Here is a 13,345-nt window from a genome sequence, read left to right as displayed (position 1 = left end):
CTTTGAGGCTATCATGAATAAAGATCCTAATGGAGCAGTTTGGTATGTTCTTTTCTGTGGATATGTGCTTTCATTTCCCTCAGATAAATATCTAGGAATAGAATTGCTGGTTTACAGTGTGAGCATCTGTTTAGGTTTATAAGAAACTGCCACACCTTTTAGAAAGTGGCATTAAATTGTGCTCCCCCCAGTAATGTACGAGAATTGTGGCTGAACCACATCCTTGCCAGCATTTGGTGTTATAGTCTTTAAATTTAACCATTCTGATGGGTGGTAGTAGTATCTTATTGTGATTTTAATTTGTGTTCTTTCCCTGGGACTGTGATCATTAATCCTTGATGATTAGTGATGTTGAACATCTTTTCGTGTATTTGCCATTGATAAATCTTCCTTTGTAAAACATGTGTTCAGATATTTTGCCCATTAATTATTTGGATTGTTTGACTTTTTTTTTATTGAGTTGTAGGAATTCCTTATCTATTCTAATTATCAGTCTTATGTAAAATATTAGCTTGGTTTGTGGTTGTTCATTTTTTTAATACTGTATTTTGATGAACACAGTTTTAAATTTTGGTAAAGTCTAATTTATCAATTTTTCCTTTATAGTTATGGCTTTCTTTGTCATTTTCAAGAAACCTTGGCCTGTTCCCAAGCCAACAAAGGTATTGTTCCGTTTTATTTCATAAGCTTTAGAGTTTTATCCTTTATGCTTAGACCTATGGTCTAGTTCATGCTAACTTTTGTGCAGATATGAGGTAAAGATCGATATTTCTTTTTTTCCCATATGGATGTTCTGTTGATCCAGTACCATTTATTGGAAAGATATTTCCTGTCGGACTGCTTTGCCTAGTATTAGCATTGGCAATTGGAGTGACCTTCCTCAGTGCTCTGCAGATCTAGTTCCATAATGGAAAAGGGGAGCGTTGGCTGTTGACTTCTTTTTTTTTTTTTTTTTACAGGTTAAAAAAAATTTTTTTAATTTAAATTCAACTTCATTAACATATACTGTATTATTGTTTCAGCGGTAGGATTCAGTGATTCATCAGTTGCATATAACACCCAGTGCTCATTACTTCAAGTGTCTCCTTAATGCCCATCAGCCAGTTACCCCGTCTCAGTTAAGTGGGCAGGGGCATGCTCACACACAAACTGTTCCTTGGGGACAGGAGCAGGGACCGGAGCTGGGTGCGCCCCCTGCTGGCCGAAGCGAGGAAGTGTTCGCTTTGTAGCGGCATTCTGGAGTAACTGTGTTGGGCACAGAGCTGTTCCTTTTTGTTGCCTCTGTGTTGGTGGACAAAGTCCTGAGATGATTCAGGCTTTCCTCCCACTGTCTCTGCAGCCCCCTCAGTTCCTTTTCAAATATACTATATAGCGGCTCCCCTTTGCATACAAAGTAAATTTCAAACAACCAGGCATGGCCGACCGGGTTTTTCATAATATCATTCCTGCCCTCTTCAAACCTCAATGGGTTATTGTTTCCAGATTCAGTGAAATACTACATATCGAATACCTAGTGGGAGGTAGATGTATCAGTGAAGGAATTTAGTTGCAAAAACAAAAAAAGCAAACCTACTTTAGTTCGTGCAAGCGGTAAAGAAATTTGTTAATGGACATTGGAAGTTAAAAATACGAGGATCCAGGACCAGTGCCAAAGTACAATACTGAGCGCAGCAGTGCCTGGACGGAGGCCTGGACCGGGGACGGAGCTGCCAGGCTGGCCGGAGCCTCACCGCCCCCCTCTCCGGAATCGGTTCTCCCTGGTGCCTCCTCTTCTTGGGACTCCTCTCAATTGACGATGGACCTGAGTACGTCCGGTGGACAGGCTCCAGGTCCCGGATCTGTAGCCCAGCCACACAAAGGAGGTCGGAGGGCGACTTTCTGGCTTCTGTGTTGGGAAGGCAGGCACTCAGTGGGGAATTCCCCAGATATAAAGGGTATTAAAAGCCAGACACGTTGGCTATGGTAGGTAATCAATCCGTAGTGCCTCTTTCCCCCAGAGAAAACAACGTACTAGAGTAGGCGTGTAAACAAACATCCGTGCTCAGCGTAGACATGGTATCTCTTGTGAAATGCACTCTGAAAACTTTCACACACACAATAAGCTTCAACTTGGTCCACTTCACGGTTAACCCTGTTTTAGTTGTGCTTGTCCTTGTTTCCCCATCTCCCCCTCCCCAGCCATTATTTTGAAGCAAATCCCAGCCATGAAATCTTTTCCTTCATCTCTTGGCGTGTATCTCTAAGAGATGAATGGCTTGTGAAGTTTTGATTATGGAGAAGCATCATAGCGTAGCCACCTTTCCGGTGTTTGCCTGAGCACTCAGATTGTCCTTCGGGAAAACAAATATTTATCTAGTAAAGACATTGGAAGAGAAAGCGCACATTCTTCAGGAGCTGACAACCTATTCATTCACTCATCTGTTCATCCATTCAGCAAAAGATTAGTAGGTCCTAGTGACTTTTCCCACACTTGGCTCGATGCAGAGGTGACCAAAAATATAGTCGTTGCTTTTATGGAGCTTTGAGAGACCAGACAAAGGCCTGAAGTGTTAAATTAACAAAGCACATGTGAACTATTAGTCAATAAACAATAAAGAGATATCATAAGGCAGTAGGCATTTGATCACAAAATGAGTCAAGAAAATAGTAGACAAAAATCTTATTTTTAAAAAAATATTTTATTTATTTATTTGAGAGAGAGAAGGAGAGAACAAGCAAGAGAGCACAAGCAGGGGGAGCAGCAGAGGGAGAGGGAGAAGCAGGCTTCCCGCTGAGCAGGGAGCCCAACACGGGGCTCGATCCCAGGACCCTGGGATCATGACCTGAGCCGAAGGCAGACGCTTAACTGACAGAGCCACCCAGGTGCCCCCAAATCCTCTAGGTTTTAATGGAAGATTTTTTGATATGCCAATTCACAGTGATTCATAGGTAGAAATCACATACCCATTTAAGGTAATCAAATGTCTTTGACTGTGGATTATTTGATCCAAGCACTGAAATTTGAAACAAATTTTAAAACAGAGAAAAAGAACACTGCCCAACATATTTGCTAAAATTGCCTCTCAGGGGAAATCATAAAAGCACAGAAAGCCCCCAAACATATCATTTATTTGTAGGCAGATTTTATATGTTGTTCAGAGTTATATCACTCCGTAGGGATATGCTTAAGGATGTGTAACTTCAATGATTTCCAAACCCAAAGTGGCAGGTATCTGGCTCATGGCTATAACAAGTTGGTGTGGCTGTGAGGAAGGAAATACAAGCCTTCCGGTTTATAAGTAAAACATATAAATAATCCCAGAACTGAGCTGAGTTTTCAGATTTTGTAAGTGCAGCAAGTGACCTCCAAGCTCTCTACTTCTATCATTTTTCAGTAGAGATTGAATTGCAAACAATGAAAGAACTCCATGTGGACCAGACAAGACAAGATGGTCTAGTGCTTTGGACAATCCTCAAATTGCTGAACTCTGAATCTAAACATATTATGTCATACGTCAGGTAGCATGTCCTAAATCAACACTGTCCAAGATATCTTCAGTGTAGATGCTTGGACGTATGAATTATGATATTTTACATAGAAAGAAAGGGCAAAAGTTATCTACCCAAAAGTGAGGGTAGAGTTACTCTACCCAAAAGTGAGGGTAGAGTTACCCAAGTATGGCCACCTGGGCTGGGCTGGGCAGAACCTGCTGATGGATCAGGCACTTGGCTCGGTTCTTTCTTTGTCCAAGTCACGTGATTTGGAAAGGACTATCAAAGACTGTGGGAGTGACCAAGAAGCTCGAAATCAAATCTCCATTTTAAAGACCTTAGACCAGGGCATCCAAACCCTTCCTTAAAGACAGCAATTGAATGAGAACTGCTGTAGTGACCGGGAAAACTCTTTCTATGGATTGTTTTGGGTTGGCCCAAATTTTCTTGGAAGATGCTGTGAAAAGTGAAGAAAGGGACAAGAAATGCAGTGCCTTTGTCCACAGAAGGGGGCCGTCTTGCCGGAAGTATGACACTAGGGCTCCGCTCTATATCCCCAGGTCTCTGGAGGGAAGATGTGATTTCCTGAAAAGAGATACGGTTGACTGGCTTCACCATTTTCACCATGAAAACAGACTGGAGGCTGCTGATGTAATTTTTATTTTTATTGTGCACTTGACTCCTTCTAATTGTTTGCTGGCTGTGTTGAAAAGAGTTAACTTGGTGGGAAGGAATGGTATCCTCTGACAGGCCTGCTTATGAGGTTGTCCCGGGACTAGCAACTGAGAACCTAGATTTTGGGAGGGTGCCCGTGATTAACTGATAAGAGGGGCTCAGTGTGCTGAAACCATTTGTGCAAACAGTATGCTTTTTTTAAAAAAATTTTATTTATTTATGTATTTGAGAGAGCGAGAATGAGAGAGAGAGAGAGAGAGAGCATATGAGAGGGGGGAGGGTCAGAGGGAGAAGCAGGCTCCCCGCCGAGCAGGGAGCCCGATGCGGGACTCGATCCCGGGACTCCAGGATCATGACCTGAGCCGAAGGCAGTCGCTTAACCGACTGAGCCACCCAGGTGCCCTGTGCAAACAGTATGCTTTATGCTGAACACCTGATTGTCTTCCGGGAGTCTAAAATTTGGGTATGTACCAAATGGCTTATTCTTTCAGATTTCTTTATATGTATATAGAAATGCATAATTTTTAGGCAAAAATGGATCATATTATGCATATAGTTATGTTCATTCACCAGTGTATCTTGGCACTTGGTATTTCCATGTCGTTACACATAGAGCAATCTCATTATTTTGGGCAGTTATAGGTATCTCCTTAAAAATTTGGCTGAAATGGGGCGCCTGGGTGGCTCAGTCGTTAAGTGTCTGCCTTCAGCTCAGGTCATGATCCCAGGGTCCTGGGATCGAGCCCCGCATCGGGCTCCCTGCTCTGCGGGAAGCCTACTTCTCCCTCTCCCACTCCCCCTGCTTGTGTTCCCTCTCTCGCTGTGTCTCTCTGTCAAATAAATAAATAAAATCTTAAAAAAAAAAAATTTGGCTGAAATGTATGAACCAGGTTTGGATCCTGATTTGTTCCAGAATATACATAAGATGACTAGGGGAATTTGACTTCTGACTGGATATTTGATAATATTAAGGAATTTTTAATAAATGTATTAGATTTGGTGATGGGTTTGTAGTTACATTTATTAGAATCCTTATATTTTAGAGATACATACTGAAATATGAGAAGATGAAATCATGATGTCTGGGGTTGGCTTTAGAATCATCCCACTGGGGAGGATAGTATGTGTGAGTTTGAGTGTGTAGGTGTGTGAGGAGAGTGTGTGTGAGTGTAGGTGTGAGCTGGTGTGTGAGTGTGTGCAAGAGTTTGAGTGTGAGGGTGTGTGAGAGTGCATGAGTGTGTGGGTGAGGGAGTATAAGAGTGTGTGGGCATCAGGGTAGGTGTGAGTGTGTGAGGGGTGTGAATGTAACTGTAAAGGTGTGTGTGAGGGGGTGTAGCTGTGTGTGGGTGTATGTGAAAGTGTGTATGAGGGGGTGTGAGCGGGTGTGAGGGTGTGAGGGGGTGGTGTGAGTGTGTGAAAGAGTGTGTATGAGAGTATATGAGGATGTGTGAGGGTGTGTGAGGATATGAGTGGAGGTAGAGATGAGTTGTTGAGTTTGGGTCATGGAAGTTGACTATATCGTTCTTTCTAGCATTGCCCAGGGTATATACAATTTTGTATTTTGCATATTGTGTATATTATGGTAATAAGTTGGAAAAACACCTAGGCTTTGATGACTGGTTTTTTCTGATGGGATTGAGGGAAGTTGTGAAGGAACCTGGGGGTGGGAAGAGGGCCCCTGAACAGGGTTGGCTGATTTTAATAAAGGAATTTTTCCTCCTGGCCTTAGTCCAGGGGTGAGGAGCTTTTTGTTGTTAAAGTTGCTAACTCATGGGAGGAAAAGAAACCAAACCAACACATAAGCTTTCAATTTAAAAGTTTTTTTTTAATAAACAAAATGTTGACTTTAAAAATTCAAGAATGATCATAAAATTTGGATCACTAAATAACTGTGATGATCATAATGAGTGAGAAAGAAACATGCCCAGATCAATATTGCAAAACATGATAAATAAAGTGGTGTCAAAAGTGATGTTAGAAGTTGAAGGAGAGAGAAATCAATCTAATTGGGGGGATCAGAGGCATCATGGGACGGTGGTCTGTTTGAAGTCAGTTGTCCTGGATTCAGATCCCACCTCTGCCATAATTAGCTATGACCTAGCACTTCGACCTCCCTGAGCATCAGTTACAGATAAAACCATCATGTCAAACTTACAGCTTTGCTGTATGAGCTGGAAACACTATGAATAACATACCTCTTGACATATGATTGAAGTAATACATAGTGTGGTTATGATATTTATTAGCACTGTGTTTTCATGTTCATGTATTCATTTCTCAGAGAAATAATAATAAGAAGTAATGTCTTTGAGTAAAAAAACCAAACCAAACCAAACAAAAACCCAACCCCTTTCTTGGCTGACCAGCATTCATTCATTCCCTCTTCGTGACAACACCGCCAATTTGAAACACTTCTCTCCGTCACATGTAGTCTTGGTGGGAGTGGAAATCCAGTGGGCTGCCTTCCATTCCAGAAGCCCCTTCCTTAGGACCTTGGTGGAGCAAGCTCTCTTTGGAGATTCTGACAAATGGCTGGCTGATCCCAACGGCAACATCCTGGACAAGACCGTTCCTGCCAGGAATGGATCCTTTCACTCCTGCTGATCTCACCCCTAAAGCTACCCTGGGTCCTGCCAATTTCCACGGCTGGTTCTCGAAACATGCCTACTGGTTTTCAGAGCTGTCGGTTTCCTCACAACTCCCTTGTGCTGGAGGCAACCAGAGTTGGGTTTTCCCCCTTAGCAAGCAAAAATCCTTGTTGTCTTTTCCACATTATGGCCAGTTAAGGGCTCCTGGAGAAAGAGGCTGCTGGCCAGAAAGAGGAACAGAAGGGAGTGTAAGCCAGCAGATGCTCCAAGAGCAGGATGGACCTGCGTCAGCCAAGGTCAGCGGAAACTTAGATGCAGACGTCAGGGGGAGACAGAGGAAGAGAGGCCCATTTTTACACCCATCCATTCCCTGCCCCCCACCAGCAGATCCACCTCTATCACCTTCTCCAGCTTCCTAACAGGGCCTGTGCTTCAGGTCCTACCCTCCCCTGTGAAAGCCTCCAAACTGTCCGAGGCCGATCTGCAGCCTCACAGGGTGGTCCATCCATGTGCTTCCCCATCCACTAAGAAGTCCTCTCTCTCAACCAACCTGCCACCCCTGCCCGACCCTGCCAACACCCTTCCACAACAGGGTGGGGGGGGGTCTCCATTACTTTCAGCCCTACTGGACACACTTCCCAGCTGTGAGCTCAGACCTGCCTTCCCACGGTTGTCTCCACTGGATAATTGTCTTAGGTTGAAAAGCTCAAGTCAGGATGACCTGAAGTAGGAAATTAAGTCTTGTATCTTTTCATGGAAGTGCTCTTTTTAAAATAGTCTGTACTTTTTAATGCAAATATATGTGGACTTAACCATCCGAGCAAATGTTGGACCTAATTCAAATCATTGAGTTCTTCTAATTATGCTGTCATTTCTCCTCATATTTCTGAAACTCATTTTTGGTAGTTTCTTTTAAGCATCTAAAGCCTGATTTTTCTCATTTGGTGAATTTGTTCTGAGTATCTAGCATGCTCCAAGCTTTGGGCCAGGTATCAGTGAAGAAGAGGTGACGGTTCTCAAACTCCTGGCCTCAGAAAGGACACAGGTATGTAAGCAATTAGAAGAAGAGATCCAGATAATCCATTCTTAAATAATCAAGTCTTTTAGGATTGTATATGATTTGCAAAAACTTCTTTACACTATCCCAAACTGTGAGCACATCAACGTCTTGTAAGAGTGGCCGTGTCTGCAGCTCCTCGACTATTATTTCCAGACACTATTTCCAACAAAAGGAACCAGAGCTTTTTTTAGGAGAAATAGCTGATTTGAAGTCTGGAGCAGGGAACAGCAGGATGAGGTCCTTGGGTCAGGCCTGCTCGCTCGCTCTTCCTCTCCTCGTTGCTAGTACTATAGCCTCTCCTGTGTGGACAGATCCCGATCCCAGGAAACTCCAATTCCTATGACCTGGTGCCTGGGGGGAGGATGGGTTTCGGAGAGGGAAAATGGGGAACAGCAGGGGGTAAAACGTCTTTCTTTGTAGTGTATCGCACATGGGCACAGATGGGGTTGCGAGAAGGCTGGCAGCCACTTTGAGAAGCAGAGAGCCTGAGGCCGAAGGAATGGGATGCAAGGCAGGATTGACAGGAAGGAGCAGTGAGGGAAAAGTCCCAGAGCTTGGGGATGGCGGGCCAGGAGGAGCACCCCGGACGCCAGTGTGGGTGGGATGGGCAAGCTTGTGTGTGTGGTGCGGGGCAGTGGTGGTCACAGTGGTGAGCGGTGGAAGGGTACAGAGAGGTGTCCACACTTCTCCTAAATCGGGCTTTGTCTTAGGCTGGTCAGGGTCAGCAAGGGCTCCAAGTGCCTGGTACACGGTTGACTGTGTGGCTGGGAGTTAGCGTGGAATCTGAGACATTTTCGGAGTGCTGTCTGAGGGCTGAGGTTTGGGGTACGTGCCCTCACGATGCAGGACATTCCGAGGAGTCAGATGCAGAGAGTCACACTACTCCCCGGGGCTACGGGAGTGGCCGGTGTCTGTTTCCTCCAATCTTTTCAGGGGGTTCTTCCCCCCCCCCCACACCATGAATGCTCAGCTGAACGCCCGAGGGGGCCCCCCGTGCAGATCTCCAGGTTCTTTCTGGTGGGCGCTCTGGTCTTCGGTATCCTGCCCCCCAAACTGAGGTGGGAGTGTATGAAACCTCTGCACGCGAGGGACTGCGTTTTCCTTTCCAACTAACGAGCTCCTGAGCTGGGCCGGAAGCAGCAACTGATGACAAACGCTTGCTCCTAACATTTCAACGGAGCCGCCCGCATTCGGGTCAGAGGACGACAGTAAAGTTAGTTCATACTCAGCGGGGGCGGTTCCGTTTGATGGGGCCGCTGGTCCTGAAGGTGGTCATCAGAAGCGGTCCAGCTGGTCAGCACCAATACCGCAGGGGTTTTTCTTCTCTTCGTCATCTAAAGCCTGTAATTCCCTCTTCCTCCTTTCTCATAAAAACCCCTCACTTTCCCTGCATGAGTGGCACACTTTTCTGGTTACTCCGGAATCTGTGTTCCCCCAAATTGCAATTCTGAGACCCCGAATAAGACCTTTGTTCCTTTCCAGTTTTGCTTCCTAAATAGTGTCAGAAGTGAGATCCAGGGGCGCCTGGGTGGCTCAGTCGGTGAAGCACCTGCCTTCAGCTCGGGTCATGTTCCCGGGGTCCCGGGATCGAGCCCCGCATCGGGCTCCCTGCTCAGCGGGGAGCCTGCATAGATTCGAGCCATTGTGCTCTGATAGTCCCCCAATGGCTCCGAGTTCCAGTGGTGAGTCCTCTCAGTTCCAGACCTCCCTCTTTTTGGTTGAGATTCAGCTTAATTTTATTTGGGTGTCTTTCTGGTGACAGCTTCTGTCTGTCTGTCTGCCTGAACTACAGAGAGCTATGTTCTTCTGTCTGGTGAATACTCAGCAGGGTCTTTGTTTTGGAAAATCGCTGCTGGAGAGAGCCCCTGCCTGGAGCCCCAGCTGGGTTATATGTTGTGAATCCATTTTATGTCAGTTTTAGTCTTACTGGACCCAGCTGAGCTGTTGTTGCAGTGGCCACTCTGGCCATCTTTTGAGATCCCCAAATTAGTTTATTTGCGTGCACAATTGGACAAAGAAAAGGAAACCAAGCAATTTGAATAGGAAGCATATTTCAGTTGGTGTTTGGAAGTCTCCAAGAAATGAAATGATTCTCAACTTGCTTCCTTAGAATAACCCTAAACCTTCTAGAGCTGAGTCTGACCTCTCTCAGAGACTATCTAAAAAGCTCACTGAGAAACCACTACAGTTCCTCCTTCTCTGTCTCTCTCTCCTGCCCTCCGCCTAGGTATCCTGGTTTGGCTGCACTTCATTCTGTAATAATTAGACAACCTGGAGGTTCCTCTAGAGCCTCCAGCCACCCAGGCTCCTTCATTTCATTTCATTTTATTTATTTTATTTTATTTTTTATTTTATTTATTTATTTAATTTTATTTTTAATTTTATTTATTTTATTTTATTCTGGTGTAGTTAACATTACAGTGTAATATCAGTTTCAGGTGTACAATATAGTGATTCAACACTTCATACATGACCCGGTGCTCATCACAAGTGCACCCCTTAATCCCCATCACCTATTTCCCCCATCCCTCCCACCTGCCTCCCTTCTGATAACCATCAGTTTGTTCTCTGTAGTTAAGAGTCTGTTTCTTGGTTTGTCTCTCTCTTCTTTTTCCCCCTTTGCTCATTTGTTTTGTTTCTTAAATTCCACAGATGAGAGAGATCATGTGGTATTTGTCTTTCTCTGACTGACTTATTTTGCTTAGCCTTATACTCTCTAGCTCCATCCATGTCATTGCAAATGGCAAGATTTCATTCTTTTTTGTGGCTGAATAATATTCCATTTGTGTGTGTGTGCACGCGTGTGTATTTACACACCACTTCTTTATTTTTTAATTTTTAATTTTTTCTCAAAATTTTCTTTAAATTCTGGTTAGTTCACTTATAATGCAATATTGGTTTCAGTAGAATTTAGTGATTCATCACTTAGTGCTCATCATAACAAGTGCCCTCCTTAATACCCATCACCCATCTAGCCCATCCCCCCACCCACCTCCCTCCATCAACCCTGTTTGTTCTCTATCTGAAGAGTCTCTTACAGTTTGCTTCCCTTTGTCTTCTTCCCTCCCCTTCCTATATGTTCATCTGTCTTGTTTCCTAAATTCCACATATGACTGAAATCATATGGTATTTGTCTTTCTCTGACTGATTTATTTTGCTTAGCATAATACAGTTTTGCTCCATCCATGTTGTTGCAAATGGCAAGATTTCATTTTTTTGATGGCTGAGTAGTATTCCATTGTACATATATACCACATCTTCTTTATCCATTCATCTGTTGATGGACGTCTGGGTTCTTTCCATATTTTGGCTATTGTGGACATTGCTGCTATAAACAATGGGGTGCATGTGCCCCTTTGAATCTGTGTTTTTTTTTTAAGATTTTATTTATTTATTTGACACCGAGAGAGAGAGAGAGACAGAGAGAGAAAGAGAGTGAGTGCACAAGCAGGGGGAACGGCAGAGGGAGAGGGAGAAGCAGACTCCTGCAGAGCAGGGAGCCTGATGCGGGACTCCATCCCAGGACCCTGAGATCATGACCTGATCTGAAGGCAGTTGCTAAACTGACTGAGTCACCCAGGCACCCCTGAATCTGTATTTTTATATCCTTTGAGTAAATACCTTGTAGTGCTATTGCTGGATCATAGGGCCGTTCTATTTTTAGAACTTTTTAAAAATTTTTTAATTTTTAGAGGAACCTCCATACTGTTCTCCATATAGTTTGCATTCCCACCAACAGTGCGAGAGGGTTCCCCTTTCTTCGCATCCTCGCCAACACCTGTTGTTTCTTGTGTTGTTAATTTTAGCCATTCTGACAGGTATGAAGTGGTATCTCATTGTGGTTTTGATTTGTGTTTTCCTGATGATGAGTGATGTTAAGCATCTTTTCATGTGTCTGTTGGCCATCTGGATGTCTTTGGAAAAATGTCTATTCATGTCTTTCTAAACTGGATTATTTATTTTTTGGGTGTTGAGTTTGATAAGTTTTTTATAGATTTTAGATACTATCCCTTTATCAGATATGGCATTTGCAAATATTTTCCCCCATTCTGTAGGCTGCTTTTTAGTTTCATTGATTGTTTCCTTCGCTGTGCAGAAGCTTTTTATCTTGATGAGGTCCCAATAGTTCATTTTTGCTTTTGTTCCCCTTGCCTCTGGAGATGTGTCTAGTAGGAAGTTGCTATGGTTGAGGTCAAAGAGGTTGCTGCCTATGTTCTCCTCTAGGATTTTGATGGTTTCCTGTTTCACATTTAGGTCTTTCATCCATTTTGAATTTATTTTTGTGTATGGTGTAACAAGTGGTTCAGTTTCATTCTTCTGCATGTGGCTGTCCAGTTTTCTCAACACCATTTGTTGAAGAGACTGTCTTTTTTTCCATTGGATATTCTTTCCTGCCTTGTCGAAGATTAGTTGACCATAGAGTTGAGGGTCCATTTCTGGGCTCTCTATTCTGTTCCATTGATCTATGTGTCTGTTTTTGTGCCAGTACCATACTGTCTTGATGATGACAGCTTTGTAATAGAGCTGGAAGTCCGGAATCGTGACGCCTCTTGCTTTGCTTTTCTTTTTCAACAGTCCTTTAACTATTTGGGGTCTTTTGTGGTTCTATACAAATTTTAGGATCCATTTATTCTAGCTCTGTGAAAAATGCTGGGGGTATTTTGGTAGGGATTACATTAAATGTGTAGATTGCTTTGGGTAGTGTAGACATTTTAACAATGTTTGTTCTTCCAATCCATGAGCTTGGAATTTCTTCCCATTTCTTTGTGTCCTCTTCAATTTCTTTCATAAGTGTTCTATAGTTTTCAGAGTACAGATCTTTTACCTCTTTGTTTAGATTTATTCCTAGGTATCTTATTATTTTTGGTGCAATTGTAAATAGGATCAATCACTTGAATTTCTCTTTATCCTCCTTCATTGTTTGTGTATAGAAGTACAACAGACTTTTGTGCATTGATTTTATATCCTGCAACTTTGATGAATTCCTGTATCAGTTCTAGCAATTTTTTGGTGGAGTTTTTTGGGTTTTCTACATAGAGTATCATGTCATCTACAAAGAGTGAAAGTTTGACTTCTTCCTTGCTGATTTGGATGCCTTTTATTTCTTTTTGTTGTCTGTTTGCTGAGGCTAAGACTTCCAGTACGATGTTAAATAGTCATAGTGAGAGTGGACATCCCTGTTGTGCTCCTGACCTTAGGGGAAAAGCTCTCAGTTTTTCCTGATTGAGGATATTAGCTCTGAGTCTTTCATATATGGCCTTTATGATGTCGAGCTATGTTCCCTCTATCCCTACTTTGTTGAGGCTCTTTATGAAGAATGGGTGCTGTATTTGTCACATGCTTGTTTTTCTTGTTTGAGAGGATCATGGGTTCTTATCCTTTCTTTTATTAACATGGTATATATATATCACATTGGTAGATTTGTGATATTGAACCAGCCCTGTAGCCCAGGAATAAATCCCACTTGATTGTGGTGAATAATTCTTTTAATGTATTATTGAATTCAATTTGCTGGTATCTTGTTGAGAATTTTTACATCCATGTTCATCAG

The 13,345-nt window shown here is 43.2% G+C and overlaps 1 protein-coding gene across 13 annotated transcripts in view; it reads left to right on the top strand.

Annotated features, from left to right (window-relative positions):
• LOC144379120 (cytidine monophosphate-N-acetylneuraminic acid hydroxylase-like) overlaps window positions 1-13,345 on the top strand; it is a 71,541-nt gene that overhangs the window by 13,307 nt on the left and 44,889 nt on the right. For 11 of the 13 annotated variants that reach the window (XR_013441452.1, XR_013441447.1, XR_013441446.1 and 8 more), the window contains one exon: window positions 607-662. The exons of the other annotated variants lie outside the window; for them this stretch is intronic. Coding sequence is in view for 3 of the 11 variants with exons in the window: in XM_078055753.1 (XP_077911879.1) it covers window positions 607-662 (56 nt within the window). In the remaining 8 variants the exon portion in view is untranslated. The remainder of the gene's footprint in view (window positions 1-606; window positions 663-13,345) is intronic. 13 annotated transcript variants of the gene reach the window in all.

Source organism: Halichoerus grypus, chromosome 9 (assembly GCF_964656455.1).
Source record: "Halichoerus grypus chromosome 9, mHalGry1.hap1.1, whole genome shotgun sequence".
Lineage (NCBI taxonomy): Eukaryota > Metazoa > Chordata > Mammalia > Carnivora > Phocidae > Halichoerus > Halichoerus grypus.
This window is presented reverse-complemented; position numbering and strand designations above follow the sequence as displayed.